Source organism: Pleurodeles waltl, chromosome 10 (genome assembly GCF_031143425.1).
Source record: "Pleurodeles waltl isolate 20211129_DDA chromosome 10, aPleWal1.hap1.20221129, whole genome shotgun sequence".
Classification (NCBI taxonomy): Eukaryota; Metazoa; Chordata; class Amphibia; order Caudata; family Salamandridae; genus Pleurodeles; species Pleurodeles waltl.
Genome location: NC_090449.1, coordinates 1,006,879,583 through 1,006,907,022, shown reverse-complemented (window position 1 = coordinate 1,006,907,022; position 27,440 = coordinate 1,006,879,583). Strand labels below are relative to the sequence as shown.

Here is a 27,440-nt window from a genome sequence, read left to right as displayed (position 1 = left end):
GGTACGTTTTTACTTACAAATTAAGCACTGCCGCACCGGAAATAACAAACACAAATTCAGCACTGGGACTGGGACAGAGTCAGGTTACTGTCAGAGGCCAGAGTCCTCTATTTCCCTGTAGGCATGTCCACTTCTGACTGACTAACCCTTGCTGGCACTGTGCCAACGAGCGCTCAGCTCTGCCTGTATCCTTGTTATGAGAAGGTGACAGGTTTAGCTGCTATTCATGCTTGGCCCTCCTTAAAGGGCAGAAGTTCCCTCACTTTCCTGCAAATCGAGAGAGCACAGATATGATGCGATCCACGTATCGTCCCTTTCTCCCATGTTACGTTAAACAAGGAGAAAATAAATTAACCAATGAGCCCTTCCCTCCCTGCGCTAGCCAAGCAGGAAAAACTCCCTGAGCATTTAGTGCCGCCATGGGAACAACAAAGCAAACAAGCATTGGGAAAACCCAATAGGTCTGGTGTTAGCTGCCAGCCTTTGCGGTTATGGCAGTTCCACGTGTGATGAGAGAGGCGACTCCACTCATGGCAGAACGCGATATCACAACCATGTTGTATGTCATATACAGAAGCAACCTTGGAATACAAAGACTTCTTTACCCATTCACCCTGGCAGGAAAGCAATTCTTGGTGCAAGCAAACAGGTGATACGTTTATACACTATCAGAATGCAGCACGCCTAGAAGTAGCAAATTGACATTACTGAATGATTGTGTATGTGTAGGAAGGGACACATTCCCGCACATAAACAATCATTCATGGCATTTTGCTCTTTTGCAGCACACAGAGAAAAAGCAAAAACAGGGAGAAATAAAAGTATTTCTCCTTGTTGCGCCATGCTAACGCCCCCCTGAATTCTTGTAAATCTGGGGCAGCGTCAAAAGTGGTGGGTGTTGCGGTGGAAAGTCCACCGCAACACCCATTGCACGCCCCTCTGCTGCAGAAAACTGCGTCGGAGGGCCCATATTTACAAGGTGGCCTTAAGCCACAAACAGTGGCTTACCACTATCTTGTATATGTGACGCAGTGCACTGTGCCACCGAAAAGTCACAAAAAGTGACACTATGGTGGCGCTAGAGGTATGTAAATATGCCCCTTAATAGTTGTAGTGCTTTCCTCTTATTTAGTTTCTAAGCACTAACATAACACAACAGAAATGCACTTCTGAGGTCAAAGAAGACTTTTATTGTTATTTTATTCTTCCCCAACCACAATGTTTATGAATGAATGACGAATTAGTAGCTTTCAAGTCCGCGTTAATCAAACAAAATATATCAGTTTGCAATATACACAGCAGGTTATATTTATAAAATATTGAATGCAAAGCAAAACAAATACTTCACCGTGTAGGAACTATTTACAGCTACATCTTTCTAAGGTCTGCAAGCTGATGACCCCTGTCAGCCGCGAGAAAGAGTGTCATCTACCCACACGGGATGCTGGCAGCTGGCGCCAAGCTCCAGCACGAGGTCCGGCAGATTCGAATCTGACTCTCTGCAGCCTGTTACATTTGTTACAAAGGTGTGCCCCCTCCTCTCAGACCTGGGAAACTGAGCAAGCCTTTTGGAGACTGGCCAGGTCTCCAAGACTACTCCTGTTCCCAAGCTCAAGGGAAGAGAAACGACGCCCATGTACTCTCTCTTATCAGGTCTAGTCTACTGTGAGAGCAAAACATCTTGGTTCTCTGGTGCAAAAACACAGCTTGGAAAAATACAGAACTCCACGTTAAAGGCAATGGGCAGCTAACCTAAATATCAAATGCAATGTCATGTTAAAGGCAATAGGCAGCTAACCTAAATATCAAATGCAATGTCTAGTGTCATGTCAAAGCCAATAAGCATCTAAGCTGAATACAAAATGCAATGTCTTATATCATGTCAAAGCCCATAGGCAGCTGAGCTGAATATAAAATGCAATGTATAATATCATGTCAAAGCCAATAGGCAGCTGAGCTGAATACAAAATGCAATGTCTAATATCATGTCAAAGCCAATAGGCAGTTAAGCTGAATATCATGTCAAAGCCAATAGGCAGTTAAGCTGAATACAAAATGCAATATATAATATCATGTCAAAGCCCATAGGCAGAATATCTAATAGCATGTCAAAGTCAATAGGCAGCTAAATTGAATACAGCATATCAAAGCCAATAGGCAGAATACAGAATGTAATGGCTAATGCAATGTCAAAGCCCATAGGCGGCTAAACTGAACAAAACATACCATGTGCTACTGGTGAACATTGAGCAACTAATATGCGCAGTGGTGAAACACAAAGTCATTGGTCAAAACAAAACTTTATCAAATGGCAGGACATTCCGCCCTTTGACCAATGAATTTTTGTTTCACATATCTCATATTTCAAACAACAAAAAAAAACATCAGCACAAAAAAAAACATTATGATCAAATCAAATTTCAATGATCAAAGCAATCCCTGTAAAGCAATAGAAGTGAATTAACACATTGATCTCATAACCTTTCACATCAGATACATCTACATAGAAAAGACTGGGCAATTTTTTTTATTTTTTTTTTCTGAATGAGTCTCTAATTCAACAGTGTTAGCAATTTGATGTGGCATGAGTTCTGCTCATGTAAAGGTGCACGGTCCACCTGAAAGGTTTTCTGGAAGGTAAGCAAAAGTCAGAGTTCCATACGAGAGGGAAAAAAAAAAAAAACACAGCAAACAAGTTGAACTTGAACTGAAGGCGCAGTTTGCGCAAAATGGATCCATGGTGCTGGCACTTTACTCAGCCAGGTTCAGGTTGGGGATTCGGTCCCTTCCCCGACCCCACACGCACACACCGGAAGGGGGACCACACAGCACACTCAGGGACAGTGGCGAAACGTGGTCGGATCTGCAAAAGAAACAAGTATGACTTTTCTTGCAAATAACATTTTTCATTTAAACTGCACCCTTCTTCTTTCTTTCCCTGTTTTATAATCAGCAGGACGTTTTTGGGGCCCTTTGTTATATTTTCTGCAGGTTCTGGAGGGTCACTTGGGGCTTCAGCCCACACATCAGTACTGAGGTTTTTATCTGCTGCGCCACAGCTTCCTTTTTCTTGTACTGTCAGAAGGGCTGGGGCAGACTCATTCTTTACCAAACCTCCATTCACTGCACTTTTGTCAATTTGGGCCATTCTGTCTCCAATTTGTATGAATGAATCAGATTCTTTTCTAGGTATCAGCATAATTTCGATTTTTCCTTGGTAATTTGCAGCAATCACTCTCCCTAAAACCTGATCAATTTGCCATTTCTGTTCTGGTAACTTTCCTCTCCCCAACTGCTCTGTGACTGCTTGCATGACAGATTGCTTTTGTGCGTGCTGCACAGTTTTTATCAAATCTAGGGGAATGTGCATCTCTCTCATCTCTGCCCACCTGTAAGTGGCCTTTTCACATTTCTGGGGCACCCACATAGCCATCCCCACTAAGGCAGAATTCTGGGTGAACACTTCTCTCTCTGAATTTTTCTGATTAACATCTGCAAGGTAATTGAACCAGTTAGGTACAAGCCATGTGGCTAAAACATTATCAAAGAACCAAAAATCAGCGTAAAAATGACACATCTCACGTAGCTCTTGCTTTAAAATCTGACACACATTATACAACGCTGTTCCTTCTACTGTGCCAGAAAGCAACATTTCAGTCAATGAATCATTAGTAAAACAAACATGCTTTTTATCTTCAGTGGACACGAATTCAAATGGTGCACACAACTTCATTGGTAACTCTTTTATCTGTGGTACTCTAGCCCTGTCTTGCAAGTACCAGATCCATTGTATGATTCTAGCTAGGGGCACTATTTTCTTCCCTTGTTCATGATTTAAATGTACATAAGTATTTCCTTCTTGCACTGCGCAGAAACCTAAAGTCTGCAAATCACACGCGCGCAGCTGCATATTATTTTTCACAGTGACCATGTACAAAAGTGTTAGGATTTCACTCAAATGAGGGCTATTCTTTTTCCAAAAATCAAACAAGCTAATGAAACTCGGGGTGTTTTGCTCTAAAATCCTTCGTTTTACTTGTGCATTTTGCAACGGTAACTCGTAAATCACATTCTGGTCTCTCTCCTCCGTGTTATCAGTTAAGGAATGCATTTTGGCTGCCAAAAACCCTGGCTCACACAGAAACTCAGTGCAGCTCGGAGCTGTCTTAACCCCCTCATTACTGGAATGGGACAAGAAAGATTCTTCAAAAACAGCCTTTTTATAACTTTCAGTCGGGCTAATTTGCTCACGTAAATTCCTATTTTCATGTTCCAACTTCCTACATTTCTCCTGCATTTCTCTGTAAGCAGATAAAGGTATCCAGACCTTTCTGTCATCATTACTTCCAAAACACACGTTTTCTACATATATACAACGGGAATTATTTCTCAAAACAACATCAGGCCTTTTAGCTACACATGCATTTTCTTCTGTAATTCCCCAAACAGAAAACAATTCACAGTTTTTCTTAGCACCATCAGGCAGTTCATCAACACATGTATTCTCAGACATGGTCTGCCGTGCTACTGTGATTCTCCAAACAGAAAACAATTTCTGTAATTCTCCAAACAACAAAAAAACAATTACACTTTTAAAGTGTGCACTTAGAAATCTACTAACTCGTCAAACCCTTTAATCACCTCTTAATGACCGACCCCACGACTCCAGGTACCAATTGTAGTGCTTTCCTCTTATTTAGTTTCTAAGCACTAACATAACACAACAGAAATGCACTTCTGAGGTCAAAGAAGACTTTTATTGTTATTTTATTCTTCCCCAACCACAATGTTTATGAATGAATGACGAATTAGTAGCTTTCAAGTCCGCGTTAATCAAACAAAATATATCAGTTTGCAATATACACAGCAGGTTATATTTATAAAATATTGAATGCAAAGCAAAACAAATACTTCACCGTGTAGGAACTATTTACAGCTACATCTTTCTAAGGTCTGCAAGCTGATGACCCCTGTCAGCCGCGAGAAAGAGTGTCATCTACCCACACGGGATGCTGGCAGCTGGCGCCAAGCTCCAGCACGAGGTCCGGCAGATTCGAATCTGACTCTCTGCAGCCTGTTACATTCGTTACAAAGGTGTGCCCCCTCCTCTCAGACCTGGGAAACTGAGCAAGCCTTTTGGAGACTGGCCAGGTCTCCAAGACTACTCCTGTTCCCAAGCTCAAGGGAAGAGAAACGACGCCCATGTACTCTCTCTTATCAGGTCTAGTCTACTGTGAGAGCAAAACATCTTGGTTCTCTGGTGCAAAAACACAGCTTGGAAAAATACAGAACTCCACGTTAAAGGCAATGGGCAGCTAACCTAAATATCAAATGCAATGTCATGTTAAAGGCAATAGGCAGCTAACCTAAATATCAAATGCAATGTCTAGTGTCATGTCAAAGCCAATAAGCATCTAAGCTGAATACAAAATGCAATGTCTTATATCATGTCAAAGCCCATAGGCAGCTGAGCTGAATATAAAATGCAATGTATAATATCATGTCAAAGCCAATAGGCAGCTGAGCTGAATACAAAATGCAATGTCTAATATCATGTCAAAGCCAATAGGCAGTTAAGCTGAATATCATGTCAAAGCCAATAGGCAGTTAAGCTGAATACAAAATGCAATATATAATATCATGTCAAAGCCCATAGGCAGAATATCTAATAGCATGTCAAAGTCAATAGGCAGCTAAATTGAATACAGCATATCAAAGCCAATAGGCAGAATACAGAATGTAATGGCTAATGCAATGTCAAAGCCCATAGGCGGCTAAACTGAACAAAACATACCATGTGCTACTGGTGAACATTGAGCAACTAATATGCGCAGTGGTGAAACACAAAGTCATTGGTCAAAACAAAACTTTATCAAATGGCAGGACAATAGTGTAGGCTGAATAGTTCTCAGGGCTGTACAGAAAAGGTGTAAGAGCCTCAGGGGAAGAGGTAAGTTCCGATCTAAAACAGTTTTATTGATAATCCTTATGGTTAATGGAGTCAATTCCGCATTTTTCTTGATGATAAAAGTAGAGATAGAATTTGAAGGGGGCAAGGAAGGTTTAGTGAATTTTAATTGGTCTATGAGACCCCTTTCAGTTACCAGGGTAAACTCAAAAAAGAGAGGGCGTAATGGTGAAGTGACTGTTGTTGGGCGGTCGTGCTGCTTATTAGTCACATCCAGGGTCACTTTTATTTTATCAAGGTGGCCATGTTTTCACAGATAGTTTGTAAGTCAGGAAATTTGTAGCCTAAGTTTTTTATTTTTATTTTTTATTAAGGGTTTAGCTATAAAAAAGATTTACATTGAATATAATTGTCTCAGGGTAAAGGGGTTGTTTTGCTGAAAAAATTGGCTTTTTGATAGGTCAAAACGACTAATTTGTCATTGGTTTTGTCTGCCGGTTTCTGGGACACCCGCCATTTACATTCGGCGGCCCTATCTTTGCTTTTTAATATCCTAGCAACTGGGTTAAACCAAGAAGAGTCAACATTCAAACATCTTCTGAGTTAACTTGTGCCTGTTGATTCTGGTTAGATTGCAGAATGAGTTGGTCGCTGGGCTGGAATGAGTCAAGATAGCTAAGGAGTAGGTTAGGTGTCCAAAGGTCTAGTTTCTCTGAAGTCAACTTTTTTTTAGCGATCTATCATATTTGATCCCCAGCTTATCGGTTTGTCTCATGGAATCAGTTAGTGAAAACAGTGAACTGAACCAAAGTGTGGTCTGAGCAGATTACTGGGAGAGTAGTTATGAACAAGATTTGACAGTCTTTGTAAAGTCCAGAGTAAGGAATGAGTTGCTGTTGTAGGTAACAAATTCCAGGCTTGCAACATTCCTGATAGGCTACAGTGAGTCTTCTGCCTGGGTTGTCTACTTGGATGTTGATGTCTCCAAGAAAGAGAGCTGAGGGGCGGAGGCAGAGACTGGAAGCTAAATGTGCGAGGTCCTTCATAAAAGGCTGAGCATAGGAAGGCTGACGATAACAGAGCTGTGATCCACATTTAGGAAACAGTTCTGGTAGGGGAGATAGCTTTATACTTGGACCTTTTTACAGGGGTGAATGTCCGGGCGTTAGTGGAAGCGGGAGTGATGCCACATGTGCACAATGCATCGCCCAGCTGCCCGAAGAAGGATGGTGCAGGTGCGCAAAAGTCCAATGAACCCCTCAATCGCGGGGACTTGAGGTGAGGTGTAGGAGCAGGCAACTATCTTTCCAAGTGTAGGATAAACCACAGAGCTGGAACAGGTGTCTTCTCATGACATGAAGGCATATGTTAACCCTACTTCATGTTTTCAAAATCAAACCAGGTTTGGATTGGGAAGGCGGACATTCGGCCGGTGTCCGAGCCCCACTTCTGAGGCCTGATGTGGTCCTGTTTTTTTGCCCTGAGCTGTTGCCGCTCCTCCCCACACTACCACAAACTGTTGATTGGCCCATTGTCATTCTGCTTGCTAGGCCATTGCCACATACAGATTGACAATGGGCCATTCTCAGATGCCGCAGCATGCGCAGTCTCTTCTCTTGCCCCGGCCTTAAGGGAAGACCAGGAAGCTTCTTCTCAGGAGATGCTGCTTCTGAGCAGGGAAGTTCACGCTCTCCTCACACGGGATGTGGTGAGGGTCATTGCGGCCATTCTGCTTTTCTTCAGTGGTATGGCTAAGATTGATGCAGCCTGTTCAGTGCTCTGGGGCCTGGGGCAATGGCCTTCCCATCCCACCATAAATGGCTGCTTTTATTTCTTTGGCCACTGTGGAAACCCCTTCAAACCAACCTTTTAAATGGTCCAACCTTCTAAATAAATGGTTTAAGGAGGAATGAAATTGGCAGTACTGCAGAAGTGGATTGTGTGACAGGTTGGTAGGAAGCAATAGCCTATGAACTATAGGTTTTCATCCTATTATAACATAAGGTTTAGCAAGTGCAAAAGGAGGTGGTCATGGTCCTAAGCATCAGTAGAGCAGTGGAGGAGATGTAGTAGATAAAATGGAGTTTCCATTGCTATCCAATGTAACTGGCTCTAAAGGCTATAAAATACTTTATTTACCACAATGTTCTCACAAAATTAGCCCGATGCTAACCAAGCAGTGCTTAATGCAAGGTTGCAATCAGCAAGTGTGGGCCGCCTTCCTTGTAGAGGGTGCCCGAGCCTGTTTTGTGTTCCAACTCCAACTCTAAATCAAACGGCATCCATACAATGCCGCAAGGGCTCACAAACATTTCCAATGGATTGTCACATCCAATCCATATATTTAGATTCAATGTAAAACCCTCGGGTGAATAAATACATTGGGTGTGGTCATGACCAAAGCATCCTCAAATGTTCAGGAGGTACAGCTGAAGTGTAAAATTAGGATACAAATGAAAAAGGTTCTGGAACATCTGAACTTTAACACAAACTAAAAAACAGCAGATTTTTTTGTTGGCAGATATCCTTAGATGCAGGGTTTGGCATAGGCTGAAAAATCGACAATTTTTCTGGATATCAAAGAAAAATAGAAAACGATGTCTGCGAATCCTGAAAATATAGTAGCTTTTTTTAATCTTGCATGCTTAAGCCCATGACTTGTAAAAGTGTTTATTTTTTGTGAACTAGACCCCATGAACTTCATGGCACACTGCACGCCCACATTGCACTCTACCCCACGAGTAAAAAAATAGTCACAGTTTCATAAGTTCCCCCATGCAGGCACGTGGGTTTCCTGTGCGTAATACATGCAAATGTCACAGTGAATCATCAGTGCTTTGTGGCCCACTTGTGACAGCGAAGCGCTTTATGAATGAGCGACTCTCTCTTTCCATTGGAAAGTTGCTAACTCGTTGAAAACAAGAGAAAGTGATTGCATTATGAATCCCACCTTCCCTCAGCAAATCAAGAGAGGCCTCATTGTGTCTTTAAAACACCCCCTCAGTTGTACTGTCAATGATTTATAGACTTGTTGGAGGATATTTGTACATCAATAGTAAAATTTACAGCAGTGGAACAAACTACTCACACAAACCCCACACAAAGTGGTTAAAAAGAAGGAAAAAGAAATGCTACAACAGACAATACTTCTGCTGCAAAGAAGTGTACACATGGAAATTGCTAACCGCTACACCACGCGTTACATCACATAATTGTCTAGAGCACTCCAGATGAAACAAACCAGAGTAGTATTACAAATATTATTTCAATTTATTGAACGATGAATGTGATTAATACAAGAAGACACTTGCTACAAAAAGATATGAGTAACTATTACAAGATGATCTATTAATGACCAAGCCAATCTTGGAGGCCTTTTCAACTTCTTGTTCCACGTCCAGGGCTCTTCATTCCTTAATATTTTTGAGTGGGAGTGTGGTCTATTGGAAAATGTTTAGTTTCTAGATCTAGTAAGTCAGCCCCATGGGTGGGTTCCTTTTCCCGAAGATCTCTCTCAGCAGAGATATAATAATATCTAATAATAATAAAAAAAAAATAACCATATAATAATATTACTGCATGCCAGTGCTTTCCAACTTCTTACAGTGCCACATTCTGGATGGTCACCAGGCGTGATCTAAGGACCTCTGTCTATCCAGCGGCTCAATCGAGAAGTTGTGGTCACTGTCCAGTCTGCGATATTCTTTCTCACGTACCAGCTTTTCCAGGAGAGAGGCCATTTTTTAAACCCTCAGTGGGTACTTGGTAGAACTCATAGTTGGTCATTTACGACTGGTGCCCTAGGACCACAAATACTCCGTGCCTAATTAATAAAGGAATAAGGGCAGGCCCTGAAGTTTTGCAGATACCAACGCTGCATAGTCCTGATTCCACCTTTCACTGACCACCAGAAATTCTCTGCTTCTTTACGTCGCACTTGTACATTCTTTTTCATCCTTGCTTTTTTCCTTTGTCAATGTTTTTCTGACTTTCTCTTCCTCCTTCTTTCCATTTTTTGTGTTTTTCTCTCTCTTGCTCTGGATCAAACTCTAATGAGAAAAATAAGTGCTGGTCCCCAAAGATGAGTGCCAGCGTGCCCCACCTGCAACAACCTGTTCAAATTAAGCTCTGCCAATACTGGTGTACTCCAATTGTGTAATCAAGGTACTCACTTTGGACACTTGACTTCCCCGGGATACTGAAGTCAATTAGCAAAGGCTTACTCCAGAAGGTTGTAAGACTGGGCTAGAAACTCATACATTTTAATAATTAATTACATTTTGATAGCACTGATCCTTGTCCAGGTGTCCTGGTTCTAAGGGTTCAGTCAGCTAGAAAGAAAAGTCTGTTTCATGAACAACCAGATTTCCAAATGCTTATGGAAAGTGAGACGATGATAGGTCTTTGCTGTTGTATAAGGGAAAGAATGGCTGCAATGGCATTTCCACCTGATGTCTGGGGCAGTGCGCACCTTAGCAGGTGTAGATCATAGGTTTCAGATTGGAGCATAACCTTTAAAGATGTCCTGAATAAACACCAGCCCTAATCAGTTCACTGCCTTATGGTGGAAGCACAAAGTCTCCAAGGAGATCCTATTGGCCACATAGGATAATTGTTAAGTCCAAGCTACGAAGAGTTACAGTAATGTAGGAGAGAGGCAGCTATGGCCTGGGTCTTCACCATGTGAAAGTAACAAGGGAAACAGTTTTTTTAACAATATGAAACAGTACAAACATGTATAACTGATTTTATTCATTTGAGGGATTTGAGAAAGAGAGCCGTCAAATGTGAATCCTAAATTGAGGACAGAATCAACTGGGATGGAAGTGGGATCCAGATTGTCGAGGCACCACTTTCTCGATCAAGAATAATGTGGGTGTCACACAATCAGGACCTCAGACTCGTGGAAATGAAATAAAAGGGCATTTTGGTTCATCCAGGTGGGTACGGCTAACATAGCATTTGGAAACTGTTTTGAGAGGAGCTGTGTTTCCATCATTGAGGAGGCTCATCTGTGTATTATCACATAAGCCTAACCAGAAAAAACAACCCAACTTATGAGAATAGCCAGTAAAGACCTCTGGAAGGAGGCCTCAAAGAAGACTGAGATGGAGGGTCATCCCCAGGAAATGAGGTTCACCCATATAGGGCACGTACTTCAAAGAGACATGATAAATGTATGGAATGGGACATGGTGTTGAAAGCCTCACACAAGTCTGAAAGGATCAATTTAGGACTACCACTAGAAACACAGGCGCATATTTAAGAGCCCCTAGCGCCACCTTTGCGTCCTTTTTTTGAAGCTAAGGTGGTGATAAGGTGGCTTTTTACCTGCGCTATATTTACAAAGTGGCGCAATGCAAGCATTGTGCCTCTTTTTAAACCTCTGCGCCAGACATAATGTATGCATGGGGTGATATTCTGGCATTAGTAGGCTCGCACAAATGGCGCAGTGTAATTTAACAGATTTCACTACGCCGTTTTTGGCGTCATTTTTAACGGCTGCTCAGAGCAGGCACTAAAATGACTCTTCCATAGAAACCTATGGGCCTCCTTGCACTTTGCTACACTACTGACAACATTTTTAACATAGTGTAGCAAAGCACCACAATAGCGTCAAAAATGTTGACGCTATTGTGCTAACAACCGCCATGGTGCGCCCTATTATAAATATGGTGCAACCATGACTTCGTTAGGTGCAGGTAGAAAGGCGCAGAAAAAGTGGCGCATCAGAGATGATGCACCAGATTTCTTAAACATGGGTCTCAGTGTTTCTCAATTGCTCAAGGACAGCTCTGATTGTAGTCTCAGGGCAAGTTTTGCCTAGAAGATGTGTACAATAGTATTAGCTTTGATATTGGCATACAGCTGTTTACTCTTTCTTCTGCTAATGAAGTGGAGCGGAGGTACATGTATAAAAATTACTAAGGATTGTGGGATGAGCTGTAGGTGTTTTACACAATGGAACCATGAGGGCAGATTGTGCAGGAATCAGGGACAGTCACTGAACTAACTATAGCTTGCATATGTCACAAAGAATAGGGTAATAATGTAAAGGAGAAAGATTTCAGCAGGCAGATGTCCATGGGACCCAGTCTTAACAGTGCACATAAGAGTTCTGCTCACAGAGCGGCTGTAATTGGGTAAGTGGCGAGGCCGCGGAGAAAGAAAGGAAATCCGTTTGATCAGGCTTATCCAGATTGGAGGAGTCCATGAGATAGTCTATCTTGTCATGAGTCAGCCAAAGAATAACAGAAAGTGGATGATGGTGTAAAAAGCGAGACACACCATTTGGATAAGAGATAACTTTGTCTATCTGGAAGACACCCTGTTGGTATTTGCTGTGTAAGAGAATTGATGAGTGTAATGAGGAAAGCTTCTGTGGGTTTTTGTACTCTTTCACACCTGCCGGTATCCACCCTAGGAGGAATGGAAGTAGATTAGAAGGAAGATGTTTTCCACAGTTTTACATGCAAGTTTAGGAATGTCTAAATCTGGGCCCAGATTTACTAAGATTTTACGCCTGGGTTGTGTCACTTTTTTGACCCAACACCAACGCAAAATCTATTTTGGTATTTACTGTACCACACAAGGCCTGATTTGCGTGGCTTTGTTACTAAAACATGCAAAGCAGCACATCGCGACTTTGCATCAGGGAGGTGTTCAATGGGTGGTGTACGGGCATTTCCATGCATCCACCTACAGATCTTGATGCACACCCATTTCTACAAACACTTCTAGAAATGGGTTTGTCCAAAATGATGCACCTGCCTGAGACTGGCCTAGTGAGGTGAAAGATCTTTACTTCACCTTATTACTTTCTCTTTGCTTTCCGCAGCACACATACAAAGAGGAATAAGCCTGAAAGAATAATTTTTGTTCAGGAAGGTATCTCGTCCTGCACAAAAGCTATCCTGAATACAGTGCAGGCACCCTTGCATCATGACCCAAGGGTGCCTCCATAGATGCCAGTCAGACAGAAGGGTCCCAGTGCTACAAGAAAGTAGAACTTCGTAGATATGGTGCATTTCTGCTCTCTCCCTTTGACGCAAAGTAGTGCAGCAACTTCTCTTGCAGCATTGTGTCAAAGTTTAGTACATCTGGGACATGGTGTCCACAAAGGACCACATGCCAGAGAGTGAATAAACATGCGCCTTTTCATTGGGGCTGTAGTGCCAGTAGATCTTCTCGGGACAGGCGACAAATTCTTTTTAATAGGGGTAGGTCCGGTGGAAAGCTTCTAGGAAGAGGGTCAGGGTAGAGGACTAGAGAGTGACTTATCCAGAAGCGAGAAGGAAAATTAGCTTCTGAAATAAAGTCAGAAGAAGTAACTGTTAAATCGAGCATATCCCCAGCGAATTGAGCAGTGTAAAGTAGTGTACGCTGAAGAGCTAAAGTGGCACAACATTCAGGCAAGATTTTAGTGGCAGGTAGAGCAGTCGTCCACCCAAATATTTATATAGTTAAGAAGCAAGAATTTGGATGCCCCAGTATTTATTGGGAAAAGAACTTCAGCAAAATGATGACCAGAATCCGTTGCAGAACATGCTGGCAAGAAAAAAGAACACAGGTATAACAACTTGAAGCATGTGTAAATACTTTAAAGGAAATGTGTTCAGCTTTGCATAACTGGGAGGTACTCTGCGAGGGTGTAGTAAGGCAGGATTTTTTTTTAAACAACTGTGACCCCCTTGTCAATCTTCTCTGTGCAATGGACAAGGAAAATTTAATAATTAGAGGGAATAGTGAAAGCCATGTAAAGTGGTAGGAGTGATGTAATTATTTTTCGGTTATAAAAAGTAGATCTAAACTGTAATCTGTAAAGAAATCTCTAATTCTGGCGTTGCGTTTGGAAGAACACCTCACATTTAATGCAGCTTAACATATTGAATAACAAAAATAAACTGAGGGCCGTATTTATACTCCATTTGCGCCGAATTTGCGTCGTTTTTTTCGACGCAAATTCGACGCTAAACTAACGCCAACTAACGCCATATTTATACTATGGCGTTAGAGGCGAATAGCGCCAAAGTTCCCGGAATGTGCGTCATTTTTTAGCGTGAACCCCTTCCTTGCGTTAATGATATGCAAGGGAGGCGTTCCCGTCTAAAAAATGACTCCCAGGCCTTTACGTGGTATTTATACTCCCGGGCAAAAGAGACGCATTTGCGCCGCTTTTTAACGCCTGGGTCAGGCATGGCGTTAAGGGACAAGTGGGCTCAAAATGAGCCCAGAGTGCCCTCCCCTGCCCCCAGGGACCCCCCCTGCCACCCTTGCCCACCCCAGGAGGACACCCAAGGCTGGAGGGACCCACCCCAGGGACATTCAGGTAAGTATTTTTTTATTTTTTTTTTATAATTTTTTTTGGCATAGGGGGGCCTGATTTGTGCCCCCCTACATGCCACTATGCCCAATGACCATGCCCAGGGGACAGAAGTCCCCTGGGCATGGCCATTGGGCAAGGGGGCATGACTCCTATCTTTACAATGATAGGAGTCATGTTGATGGGGGATGGGCGTCGAAAATAAATGGCGCAAGTCGGGTTACGACGATTTTTTCGACGTAACCTGACTTGCCCCATTTTAAGACGCCCATGCGCCATTTTCCCCCTACGCCGGCGCTGCCTGGTGTACGTGGTTTTTCTCGCGCACACCAGGCAGCGCCGGTCTGCTTGCGCCGGCTAACGCCATTCAATAAATACGGCGCCCGCATGGCGCTTCAGAATGGCGTTAGCCGGCGCAAAACTTTTTGACGCTAAACTGCGTTAGCGCAGTTTAGCGTCAAAAAGTATAAATATGGGCCTGAATGTGCACTCAGAGTCTCACTTTTAACCAATACAGGTCTTTAGATATAGGTTGGTAAAATAAGACAGAATGGGTGAACTGTTGAACTATTTTGACTAAGAAAAGTTAAAAAGTTGAGGTTCAGAGACTGGTCTAGTGTGTTCACACTTTCTTGGCTCCTGGGGCAGTGGGGCCAGTCAAGAAGAAGATTCATCCAGGAGCCAGACATATGTATGCTCTCTAATACAGTTTCTCTGTGCACATGGGTCCAAGGTTTGGCCATTTGGTGGTTTCATAACCTGGTGCTGAATTCCAGCCACAAAGTCCAAAAATCACCCTTTCCAAACAACATGACCAAAATACAAATTGAAGTCCTACCCAAGGCCAATGGTGAAGATTTAGTGGGCTAGGGCCAATTTTCCAAAGTTTCAAGTCCATTTAATGTGGCTATCAGTCATCAGGGAATCAGTGCGCAAAAGATAAAGATCTACTATGAAAATAGTTAGTGGGACAACAAAAGTGCACACTGGGAATGGCAAATGCCTGGATCCCCTGTCTTGCAATAGGCTGGGTGGAGGCACGTATGGAATTGGGGATACCTACTGTAGGTGGCTTCCACCTCATGAAATGAACAACTAGGGCTTTTGTCCAGGATCCAAACATAATCTTAAATGTCAGTATTTCTCCAAACACAAGGGCTAGAGATTTGACTCAAACTGTTATGATGGCAGGGTCCTGACCGCATTCAATTGATCACAACCGCAAGACTTTTGATTAAGAGGAAGACATTGTGTATCTCTTTGGGGCTGAATAAGGACAAGTGCAGGGCTTAAGACTACAGGTGGTGGTCAGTGGTGCTAACTTTTGAGGAAGGGACTTATTTTTCAACATCAGACATCGACCCCGATTGAAGAGCACAATCCGTCTAATTAATCTGCCATAGGCATCCATCTATCTATGTAATTTCTATGCCCTACAAGCTAACATATTACTAAGTGCACAGATATCACTGGTGGCCCTGGAGGCCGGTGATAGCCGCTGCCATAGATCCGCCGAAGATGGGGCCAGCTGGGCAGCCTGAGTGCCCAGACAAGACTAGGCCCCTGGTCAGGTGTGGTGGATACATGTAATGGGACATATGGACATAGGTGAGGATAACTGAGGCATTCCTGCTTATCCTTCACCAGGCCCTGGAGCTGCCGCAACAGGGATATCTGGGCGACAGCCACAGTGATTCAGTGAGAGCAATGGGGGATGGGTGAGGGCAGGCCTGAGACTTGTTGATTCTGCAACACTGAGGTGTTACCTGCTATCTGAAATGCATGGGATATTGGACCACCAGAGAAGAGGTTGGGTGAGTCAGGCGTGTGTTTTTGCATTAGCCTGTCTTCACTGACTTCCTGAGAAGGGGCCTCAGGATCGTTATTATGCGGCCTTATGTACCTTGCTCATAGGAAGCCTAGATGTGATTGCGAGAAATAGAGGCGAACCCGGGAGGGTCTTGATACTGTTAAAACAGCAGCAACATTACTGCCTGAAACACTTTGGTCTTTCTTTAAAAGCTAAGGTCCATTGTTTCTCGTGGTGCTTCTTAGTTTTGCTTTTAACCTTATTGTGAGCTTTCTTGAAATAATAAATAACAGCTTTTGTTAACCCATAGTCAATGTTATTCCTTTTTCCCAATCTGCCACATCCCTCTCAGAGCTAGGTATAGGGTAACATCAGGGGCGGCTCCTCCGCAATGGCGGAGGAGCGTCACCGCACTGGCTAACAGCCAGCAGCAGAGAAAGCAGAAAAATAAAATGATACTCGTATATAATTTTCTTCTTCTGCTGCTGGCTCAGCCAGCAGGTTCAGAGAGGGACGGGGAGGGCAGGGCTGGGCCATGGGAGGTGGGATAAGAAATTGTGTGCATTAAGTGCGCATGTGTGTTTGGACAGCCTAAGACGGCCGTCCAAACACACATGCGCGATTAGGTTTCTCCAGCCCGGCTGAGTTCGCAGCTGGGCTGGAGAAACTGCACAGGCCCCAGGGTTGTGTCTGAGCGGCAGTCCGAGCTGCTCAGACCAATCCCGACACTGCTTTCTTGCTAGCTTGAGCATAAAAGCAGTGCCAGGATTGCTGGGGAACCTGTTCTGATGTCCCAGCGAATGCTGGGGACCCAGAACAGGAAAGGGGGACGAGCTAGGCAGCAGGAGAAGACGGCGGAGGCAACAAATTGTTTTTGCTTTTTTTTTATTTATTTGCCTCAGTCCTCGTTACCTGTTCCTCCCCCCCCCACTGATATTTGTAGCAACTGCCGCTGGGTACCATCCTTTAAGAAATATACCACAAACACATAAACAGAATAACATTGTTAAGAGTGAGGCGGATCAGGCTCCCCTTGGCAGTGGCTGGCAGAGTGGCACTAGCGAGGGTGGTTCTGCTCCTGAAACTATTGTATCTCTTCCAAAACATCCCAGTTCCCCTGAGCACACTCATAATCAAACTGACATGGGTGACTGGGCAGCCAAGGGTTAGCTGTAAACAAATGCAATTAGAAAGTGAAATGCGCGGTTTCGTCACTCCCAATTTCGAGGTATACTACTTGGTCACTCAAGTGCAAATTGCACACAACTGGTTTCACAACAGTTGGCATGCACCACCCTGTGACCTTGAAAAAGGCCTATCACACCCAGTTCCTCCACTGCTTTGTTTCAAAAGCAACGCAGACCAATCATAGAGATACTTATGGTAGGATGATTGGTGTGGGCATAGCCATAGCAGTGCTATGTGGCTATGGGGGGGGGGTAAAGGGGGTGCCGTGATACCCTCCCATCACATCCCACGGTCCAGTGTTTGGTGTGAGGCAGAAGTAAAAGGTCAACTGCAAAAAAGAACATTTATACACCTGTGGGTTACTTCTAAATGAATAATTTAAATAATTCCAGGAATACTTGGGAGGGACCCCTAAATACGTTGACATACTACAGGCTGCGACACACCACTAGGGATATAGGGCCATATGTACGAACACATTTTCCCATAGACACAGAATGGGCAAAACTGCTTGCTACATCTGGCCCAAATTTCCATAAATATCTGATGACCCTCTGGAGTGGAAACTAGTGGTTTTCTCGCTGACGGTCCCCCAGCCAGTCAAGCTGATTAGTGGGAGGTACATTCCTGGTGATGAGCAGGGTGGGTATGGACCACATATATAGTAAATAAATGTCACAAGATTTGGGATTTGAGATATCGAAGTGTCAGTGGACTTTTTGCTGCTGGCAGACTAAAGAGATCTCCTCTGATGGGAAACATAAATTGACACGTTTCAAACCCAGCAACAGAGGCTGTTTTTAACAAACGAGTATGGCTGGTATGGCAGAGAACTCCCGGGGCTGGCGATATACAGTCAGAGATGTTCTACGGGATGGGCAATTTGGGCTCTGGCTTAGGGCCCCAGCTTTTCAGGGTACCACCTGGTAGAGCCGGCTCTGTTCTGTAGCGCCTTGCCCTGGTGAACTTGAATAATTCTTAAACAGCTCTGCTAAAAAAAAGTACTGTTTTTCTTTAATTTGTTTTTAATGTGGGTTTTGTGTGAGAGACTATTAGACATTTTGGAGAGAAATGTTGTGTTTATGTTTAGTGCAATATCCGTAAAAAAAATTCTATTAGTTCAAAACAGGGGACCTCGCGTATGAGATTGAAGGGCGCCAGAGATTAGTTGCAGCAATATGAGCTGCTGCTGTGTTACAATATTAAAAGAACGGATATTTAGAAGTAGAAATGGCCTTTCCACTTAAATGACCTATGAGCCAATGCCTCCCTACGTCACGTGAAAGCAGAGATGCGTCACTATTTTCCCTTACTCAGTAAACAACAACATCCATAGGTCAAGACCTTTGGTTCCCCCCGTTTTACACTTGCCGGGTTTGCGAAAATCCTAATTTACATCTCGCCTCATCACGAGCGCCTGGGTAGAGTTTCCATGAGGCGCTGCCCTGGACGCCTGACAGGCGTCACTTTCTCCGCACATATAATATTTTTGTCGTGGTGGGGTGAACTGGTGAGCGCAGCCTCTGACTTCCGCATTCTCAGAACAGCGCAAACTTCCTGGTGGCGGTCACATGAGGGCTGACAGGGCGGCCACTCAGGCGACCATCCGCGGATTTTAAAGCCCGATCACCCGCCTGTCACTCAACCGCACTCTTTTTATTTATTTATTCCCCCTGTTATTTATTACCTCTGCCGGACAAAACGTGTCTGCCTTGTTTTATTGATATTTTTCTCAATTGTACAATTCAATCCGTGCACCGTTTTTCAGACAGATTTTCGGCAGCTCGACTCCGACGTGCGGTGTTTCGTGCACTTGCCTTTTTGGGCGAGCGAGAGGCGCCGGCTGCAGAGGGCATGGAGCCTGGCACGTATATACCCTTCCAAAACCCGACCAAACCGGAATATTTCACCGCCATGGAAAGAATTGTCTCCGACTTCGCTCCCGAGAATCAGGCTGGAGTGGACTTCCAGAGGTAAGTGGGACCATGAGCGGTCTTCTCCGAGGACTTGTAGATTGTTACCAGTACCTGCTGTCAACTGTAATAGCAAATCTGGTGTGTGTGTACTATTGAAATGTCCAGAAATACTATTAATTGTGTGGCTGTGGTGTTTTCCGTGTAAATATGTGTTTGCTGCTCTCACCACATAATCCATCAACTGGTGCATAATTTAGGGATCTTTACCCCCCCAAAAAATGTTTCTATGTCAAATGGATCAAAAGTTATTTAAATAGCTGCACATTGATGCAGTGGTGCGCTAGACGTTTCCACGGGTGAACTGGTCACCTTTAGTTGTTGATTGTTGTAATTAGACAGAGATGAAAATGCTACTTAGGTCATGAAAATACCTCCGATCAATGGACTGAAAGGATTTTGGACCAGACGTACGAACTTCCTACTGTGCATTTCCTAAATAGCGAATCCAAATATGTCGTTGTTTAGAAAATGCAAAATGGAATGTACAAAAATAGAGATTTCCTAATAATGATTCCTACAGGCTAGGAATCGCTGTTTGGAAATTGCTATTTAAAGAATGCTATAACATTCGTTCCCTTGGACCTAGAGGCCCGCAGGTATCAATGGTTTTGAATTTTGCAATTTGAGATTTCCTAATAGGAAATAGCAAATTAGGAAATACAATCCTACGGGTACTAGGGGCCTACGGCCCCGCTTGATGCACCCCCCAAAAAAGTGGTGCACATGTAAAGCGCACAAATGCCCTAGGAGCATTTGCTCTACATGGCACTTTAGAAAATGCATTGTGACTGCATTTTTTAAACTTGCACATGGTTACCAGGGACTTGGAGTTGATGGTAATAGCATTTCCTAAATGCCCATTCTACAATTAGGAAATGCTTTATACATGTGCACAGGAAATCCCTAATCACGATTTCCTATTTGTTAATCGCAAAGTGCAGTTTTTACTTGGAAGAAATCACATTTTGCAATTGGCTATTGATCTTTGTACCTCTGAAACGACAAATTAGCCTTTCTTAACAAACCGAAATTGCAATTAGGTCCATTAAGAAATGCAAAATCCTTTCGTACATCTGGCCCTTTGCCTTCACCAGAAATCAAAAACCATAACTTCTTAAATGTAATTCAAACTAAGTAGGTAGAACGATTCCTTCTTTGTCATGATTGTGACTTGGGAATTTGTGGCCCAGGGTCTTGTAGGCTTCAAGCCCTGCTGTGGCCTTGTCCCCCTTCGTGACATCTTCCAGTGAAGTATTCCACCTGCAGCTATGACCACCCCTGCGGCGGAGAGCCGAAGGTTGGGCTGCACGACACCTAGAATACCATTACTATTAGCAGAGATGGCTCCCGCAATGTTTAAATTGCAGTACCTGATACAGATTCTACGTCATGCCTTATTGGTCAGTTGCTTGGCATCTTTAAACTTTAGGGGGTCTCAGGCGGCCCACTCTCATTGGAATTTCCCAGTGCAAAGGGCTTTGTAAGGGGTGTGGGTGATTCTTCTGACCATCAACTAGTACATAAATTTTGCACAGAGCACAATAGGAATATTAGTTATACTCTCAGCATCGTCAGTATTTGCTTCACCTACCTTCTTTTAGGGATACTTACCAAATTCTTAAGGTTGCTGAATATTTGTAGTATTTTTTTGTTAGGACACACAAATACCACATGCATACATGCCACGCATGGGCCTCATTTCTTTGAACAGTGTTGTAGCAATCAACAGTGCAGGAGGTGTAGTGGCATCTGGCCAAAGGATTTGAGGGACCCGCTGCACCCCGAGTAGAGCTGTTTTTACTAATAAACCAGGGGATGGTGTCCATTTTCCTTGTTCGCATTGAGGCCTTTGCTAGTTCACTGTGAGCCCTGAGGCACACACTGACCATATGCATAGTATGAATAATGCACAGATAGCCTCCCATTCAAGCCATATCAAACCGGTTGTATGAGGCGTGTTTACTACTCTGCAAAAACAAATAACACTTAACACAGAATGTAACATAAGTGCTCAACACAGCTGTAATCTGGCACATATGCTGGGCTTACTACCGCTTTAATGCTTGAGTAGTTCTAAGTCTTACCTACCCCTGGCTCATGGAGTTACCACTTTTCTAAAGTCTGCAAACGTCGGTAGTCAGTCCGTAAAACTGGCAATATTTCCCTGTGACTACAATATTTCCTTGCAAGTATTAGTGCTGAAAATTGATTTTGAAATCAGGTGGATGTTTGAGAACCTTTTTTTAAATCTTGCAATAACTTAAAAGCAGTCTGGAAGCCCTCATTTTGCCGTATAGACCCACAGGCAGTGCTTAATTTGTGCTTGCTGTTTCCGGTGCTGAGCACTTCACTTATTTTTGAGGGCCAGGGCTTATTCTTCTGTCTCAAGCATTTGCTGCGAGCAAAAGACACGTTTGGGAAAGACGGAGGAAGAGAAGAACGAAAAAGCGTCACAATGGGAGAAAGCAAAAAGCTGCAAGAGTGAGCTGAAGGGACAGGGAGTGCCTGTAAATGGATTAAAGAGAGCCGAGATGGCTTCAGGATTTTGCTGCCTCAGTATTCCATGTCCGCACATTTAACAGCAGCAGTCCCGTGTTTCAGAGGAAAGTTCTGAGCACCTGAGCATGAGTTTTTATTTACAAATTAACCACTGCCCACAGGCATACACTTAGCAAACTATGGGCAATGATCGTGTTCTTTATGAGAACCAGGGGATGGTCCTAAGTGTAAAACCTATTTACTTTCAGCCTTACTCAGCAATACTTCTGCACCAAAACCACAAACCCACAGCTCCGAGGCTGATAAATTGAGTATCGTTGCACTGGTTAACAGTAACACCTCCTATTTAACTGCAAAACTGTGGTACAGAGTGCCACACAGAAACAGACTGTTACTATGACATAGAAGAGAAATGAAGCAGAAAAGAAGATTGAGCCAATGAGCTGCGAGTCGCTCCTTGTCAAGGCAACCAGCATCACAAATGGACATCCTAGATCAGTTTGCAAAATTATAACGTAATAAGCTGTTTCTCCAAGTTGGTGCTCTGCAACAAACACAAGATCTGATTTGTAATGTGTGGCTAGTCTTGCCTCAGTCCTTTGTATATTTTGCCTCCGGGCCTTAAATGGAACACATCTGGGGTTATTTCCCGAGGATCACGCGGATGCTCCTGCTGCGACGCGCAGTTTTGCTTTGTGCCCAGGAGAGAAGTAAAGACAATACCCAACACAGTACACACTTGTGAGACAAATCAACAGAACGAGGCACATAGGACACACCAAATGAGGACAGCATGTATGGAACAAACAAACAGGATTCATGGTCTCCACCTACTTGGACTGAGATTGCAAAAGGTGCCTGATCACTGCCCAGGATGAGACCGCAGGACATTGGTGGTGCACCTGGGAAGCTAATCAACCTCATTGAAAGAATGACAAATTGTTTAATGTGCAAGCCACACCACCTGATGAGGTGCGCAGGTGCTGAGTCCTGAGGTAGAAGCAATGGCCACCAGCGGCGGCCACCGCAAGTCTCAAGGGGAGGGGCAGGGGGAAGGAGGGAGGGACTCGGAGGGGGGAATAAAATATATATTTTTAAAAAACGTACCTTTGCTGCTGCCACCTGCCTCTCCCCTCTTCCCTCTATGGTGTTGGTGTCCTAGCAGTAGCTGGGACACTAGCACAGGCTCTCCATGAAATCCAGGTACTGCTCTCATGCTATATGTAGCATGAGAGCAGCATCAGGATTGGTCTGAGCGGCTTGGTCTGCCGCTCAGATAGCGAATGGGAGTCTGTGCGGTTTCTCCAACCCGGCTGTGTAATAGAGCGGGTTGGAGAAAGCTAAGTGCTCATGTCAGTTTGGCCGGCCTAAGACGGCCAGCCAGCCAAACTAACATGCCTACCTAAGTGCACTCCATTCCCCCTCTTCCCCCCTCCCATGACCCAGCCCCACCCTCCCTGCACATGCTGGCTCAGCCAGTGGGGCGACGCTCCTTCTCCATTGTGAAGGAGCGGTCCCTGATGGTCATCCCAATAGGAAGTGTCCAAGACTGAACAGGGAAATAAACAATTGGGGTGTGAGAGCAGAGTGTGTGAAGGAACTGTGAATACCCAGGACTGGCCACCTTGTGCTACAGAATCAAAGGTTCAGGGACTGGGGAAACAATTTGGAAAGTATATGAGGCAACATTTGAAAGTATTTGTGACCCTCCTCTGTACTGGAATAATTCTATGGGTTCTGCTCTGGGGTTTTAATCTAGATCAAAAGACCAGTCTTTCGTCTGTGTCTATGCACTGCTTCCAATGAGGCCTAGACATTTGTGGGTCCTTCAAACTCAAGGTGCCTTTTCTAGAGCTGTGGTCCATTCAGTGACTTTCACTGTCTGTAGATTGAGACAGACACAGTAATGGAGTCTTATGTATTTTGCTCCAGATCTTTAGCCATTAGACAGGATTCTCAGACTCTCTGGCCCTGCCCTGGCTATGTGATAGGAATCCAGAGTCTTTGGTGGGAGCTGCAAAGCCCCAGTCCTGCTGGTTTTTCCGCACTCAGGGACAATTGCAATCATTTTATACAAGAAGTCTGCTGATGGACCCCTAGGGTCTCTCACAGTGGAGCTCCCTTATGTGCGCCATTCTGCGAGCAGGACAACAGGTGATAAATGGCTATGTTTTGAGGCTGGTGAGCTTTAACTTTTACCCAGAGCTAATTCCAGCAGACACTGTGAAATATGAAAGTCATAAGAGACTTTCAGAGAGTTGGTAAGTCCCTTCATTCTTTGACTTCATTAACCAGAAAATGTCTGTTTGCCTGAAGCTGCTTCCCTGTATGTGTTTCACAGCACTGCCCCTTTTTAGAGATATTGGCACTTTCATTCTTGCTAAGGGGGCGGATTCTGACCTCTTCACAGGTTCATTCATCAGCTTCCCCAGAACTGGCAGGATGAATCACATGGACCTGGTGGCAGTAGTCTGTAAATCTGTACGATTGGCAAGAATATAACTCAACAAATAGTCTTGCCTGGGCTATGTCTACTCAGTCTTCTTGGTAACGTGCTCTCATATGCCTCACCACGCTTGTGCCAAAATTGCTTGCCACAGAAAGCCCAGATCTGCTGGGTTTTTTCATTGCACCAAATGCCTGAAGTGGCCTAGAGCCTTCGCCCTACCTTGACATATGTAGCTGTCCACTCTTCAGCATTAACTGCATCTTAAATAGATTTCTAGGCAGCTCCAAGGCTTCTCCTAGACCTATGGGATTCCCCCTGCAGCTGGGGGTTATAGAAAGATTGCATATGAAAGAATTGTGGTGAAAGAGATGAGGAGACGAGAGGGGGTAGTACTGTTACTCATCATCACATTACACACACCGGTGTAAAGACCTGGCTCTAACACACCAGGAACAAATCGATGCCTTTTCAGAGATTAAATATCAATTTAAGGCACTATCTGACCATGCCCCATTGAAAACATGATGGTGAACCCTGATTCCTTCCTGGAAAATGAGAGTGCAGGTACTATAGGATGTACCATAGGAGAATACATGTGTTGCTAGAGTGGAGTATTTTAAACAAAACACCCAGTGCTTGGAGCCTGCTTGCATTCTGTGGGAAGCAGTCAAATTTAACATCAGAGGGAAGTGTATGAGTAGAGCCTATTATATGTGGGGGGATCTAGGCCACACAGTCACTAAAGTGGCTAAAGAGCTGAACAAATTAAAGAGGACGTAGTGGCTGGAGCGGGCAACTTAGTGCTAGAGAAACAGAGAGGAGGCAATTACAAGGTTAGGGATTCACCATTATAGACTATTCACCAAAGGACAATGTGAAAGTGGGGGTAAGGAAGGCTGCCTGTTGGCTCGAGTGGTAAACAGGGAACGTAACTCAGGGGCCACACAAAACAGCCTTAAAAAGTGAAGAAGGAAACCTATTAATGGAGCAAACTGCCATTATTAATAGATGATAGCATTTTACAGGGCATACTACATGCACGTGCTGAAAGATAGGAAAGATAATACAGATACTGGACGAGGCAATATTGCTTTATTTAGCAGTGGCTCTGTCTGAGCAGCTCAACAAGCCCATAAAGGTGAACAGGTCCAGGTGAAATGGACAGTCAGTAACTTGACTGCAGGGAGGATGCCAGGAACCAATGGTCTGCCCATTAAAATCTATAAGGAGCACACCAACTTTGGGGTCAACCCCTCATTGAACATATACAGTAAATCCTGTGCTGACCAAAACTTGCTAATGTCATTTAGAGAGCCTTTGTTGGTGGTGGTTCCAAAATCAAAATTGGATATTCATAAATGGGAGTCCTACTGACCATTGTCCATGATTAATGTAGATAATTCTGACTTTGAATTTTTTGAACATAAAAGATACACCTAATTTCGAACAATTTTTGGATGAGATCGGTCCTCCACTGGCAAAAACACTATATCTACAGTTTAGGTATGGGGTCTTACAGACTAATGCATACATATGCAATTGGGGAGGGGTAAAAGGTTGTGAATTGTGCACTCTCTGTACTTTAGGGGCTAAAGAAGATGTTGTTCATCTACTCTTCTTTTGCCCAGTATACAAGAAACCAAGGGATTGTTGGATCAAACCCGTTTGTAAATATGTGGGGGTTAGATCCTACAAAGAAGCAGAGCGCATATTTCAGTCTAATACTTCACAATTAGTGGTGTTTGGCACGAGTAGATTTTTATTTAATGTGTACCTTATCAGAAAACAACTTGGTCACAAACTGTAATATTTTGTTAGGTGGCCCGCTCTTTCCCTTCCTTGTATAGGTATATGATGCACTGTTTCTTCGATCCAAGTTAATTAATTTTTTAGTTCTGGCTTTTAATTAATTTATAAATTGATATTTATATTTTTATATGCCGTATTGCTTAATCATGGAGACATCCATATATTTCTTGCCAACTGTATGTATTGTATCTTATATTTAATTGTGAAATGTTTATATGTATGTTGTATTTATCTCTTGTCTTGACTTTTATGGCAATATTTGCCGAAATAAAGTTTAACGAAACGAAATGATAATACAGTTGTAATGAGGAAACTACATCCACTGTAAGTAGGTTTTATTCATGACTCACCTTCACAGTGCCACTGAACGAATAAGAACTCTCCATAGAACACTCAACATTTCATACAGTGCAGCTTGAGTGTATAGACATAGTAATCATATTTCATGTGAAAGGGAACAATACAACAAAAAGTAAAAGCAGAGGGAAGAATGCTAATAAAAATATAATAAAATACAACACACTTCTTTTCTTCAGAAAAAGAGGAACAAAGTGAAGGAACAAATAGAATTGTAAGTAATAGGTAGAGGAATTGGACACAACTAGGATAGTGAAAGAAAGGTTATATGAACTCTCTGAGTTTCATTGATGAAATACAGTGTCTGCCAGAAAAGCTGACCCTTGTAGTAACACTGTCAGCAAGAGAAGTGGTAGGTCTGTTCATAACATTGTCAGAAGTCAAAGAACAATATCATTCACCAGACACATTCCACTGATTACACCCACTGTCTGTGTTTCCCAAACCAGAAGAACTAGCAACCAGTAGCATTTGGTAAGCAGAAGAGTGCTCACCTAGTCTCTCCCACAAAATGCTCAGAGGTATCACAACCAAAAGGCTGACCATTATTCAACCTAGCATCGTGCCTAAAATTCAACAGATGCCCATCCTGAGGCACTACACTACAGCAATTTACCTTCATGATTTTTATCAGTTTACCAAACTTCAAACTACCTTTGGTGATGTGACCAGGCTGCAAGATTCTCATTCAATTTAAAATCTGGATGACCAACACTCTTGGCGTCTTTAAGACACCATAGTTTATTTTTATAATTTGATGAGTAAATCTGCTTTGGGACACCATTTGCTCACTTATTTCCACAATTGTCTTCTTGAACCATGTCTGACAGAGGTTGGAAACAGATTGAGCAATTTAAATAGGTTCTTCTCATTTGTGCCGTGGAGTCTGATGTGATACAGCCACAATGTCTTGTGCATAAACGCTTTCTAATTCATTCCTTTAGAGAGTGCTCAGGCGATCTTGTTCTCGATAATATGATTGAACTGTTCAACCTGTCTATTGGTATGAGGATCATACAGTGCTGTTGTGACAATGCTTACATGATGAGCTTGTAAAAACTCTATCGTAACATGATTTTTAACAGAACACCATTGTTAGGCACAAGGGCCTCAATGTAACC

At 43.4% G+C, this 27,440-nt stretch overlaps 1 protein-coding gene across 1 annotated transcript in view; it reads left to right on the top strand.

Annotated features, from left to right (window-relative positions):
• Positions 1-27,440, top strand: part of LOC138262117 (TNFAIP3-interacting protein 3-like) — a 98,256-nt gene that overhangs the window by 13,633 nt on the left and 57,183 nt on the right. The window contains exon 2 of the mRNA XM_069211883.1: positions 18,998-19,202. Within this exon, the coding sequence (XP_069067984.1) occupies positions 19,084-19,202 (119 nt within the window). The 5' untranslated portion in view covers positions 18,998-19,083. The remainder of the gene's footprint in view (positions 1-18,997; positions 19,203-27,440) is intronic.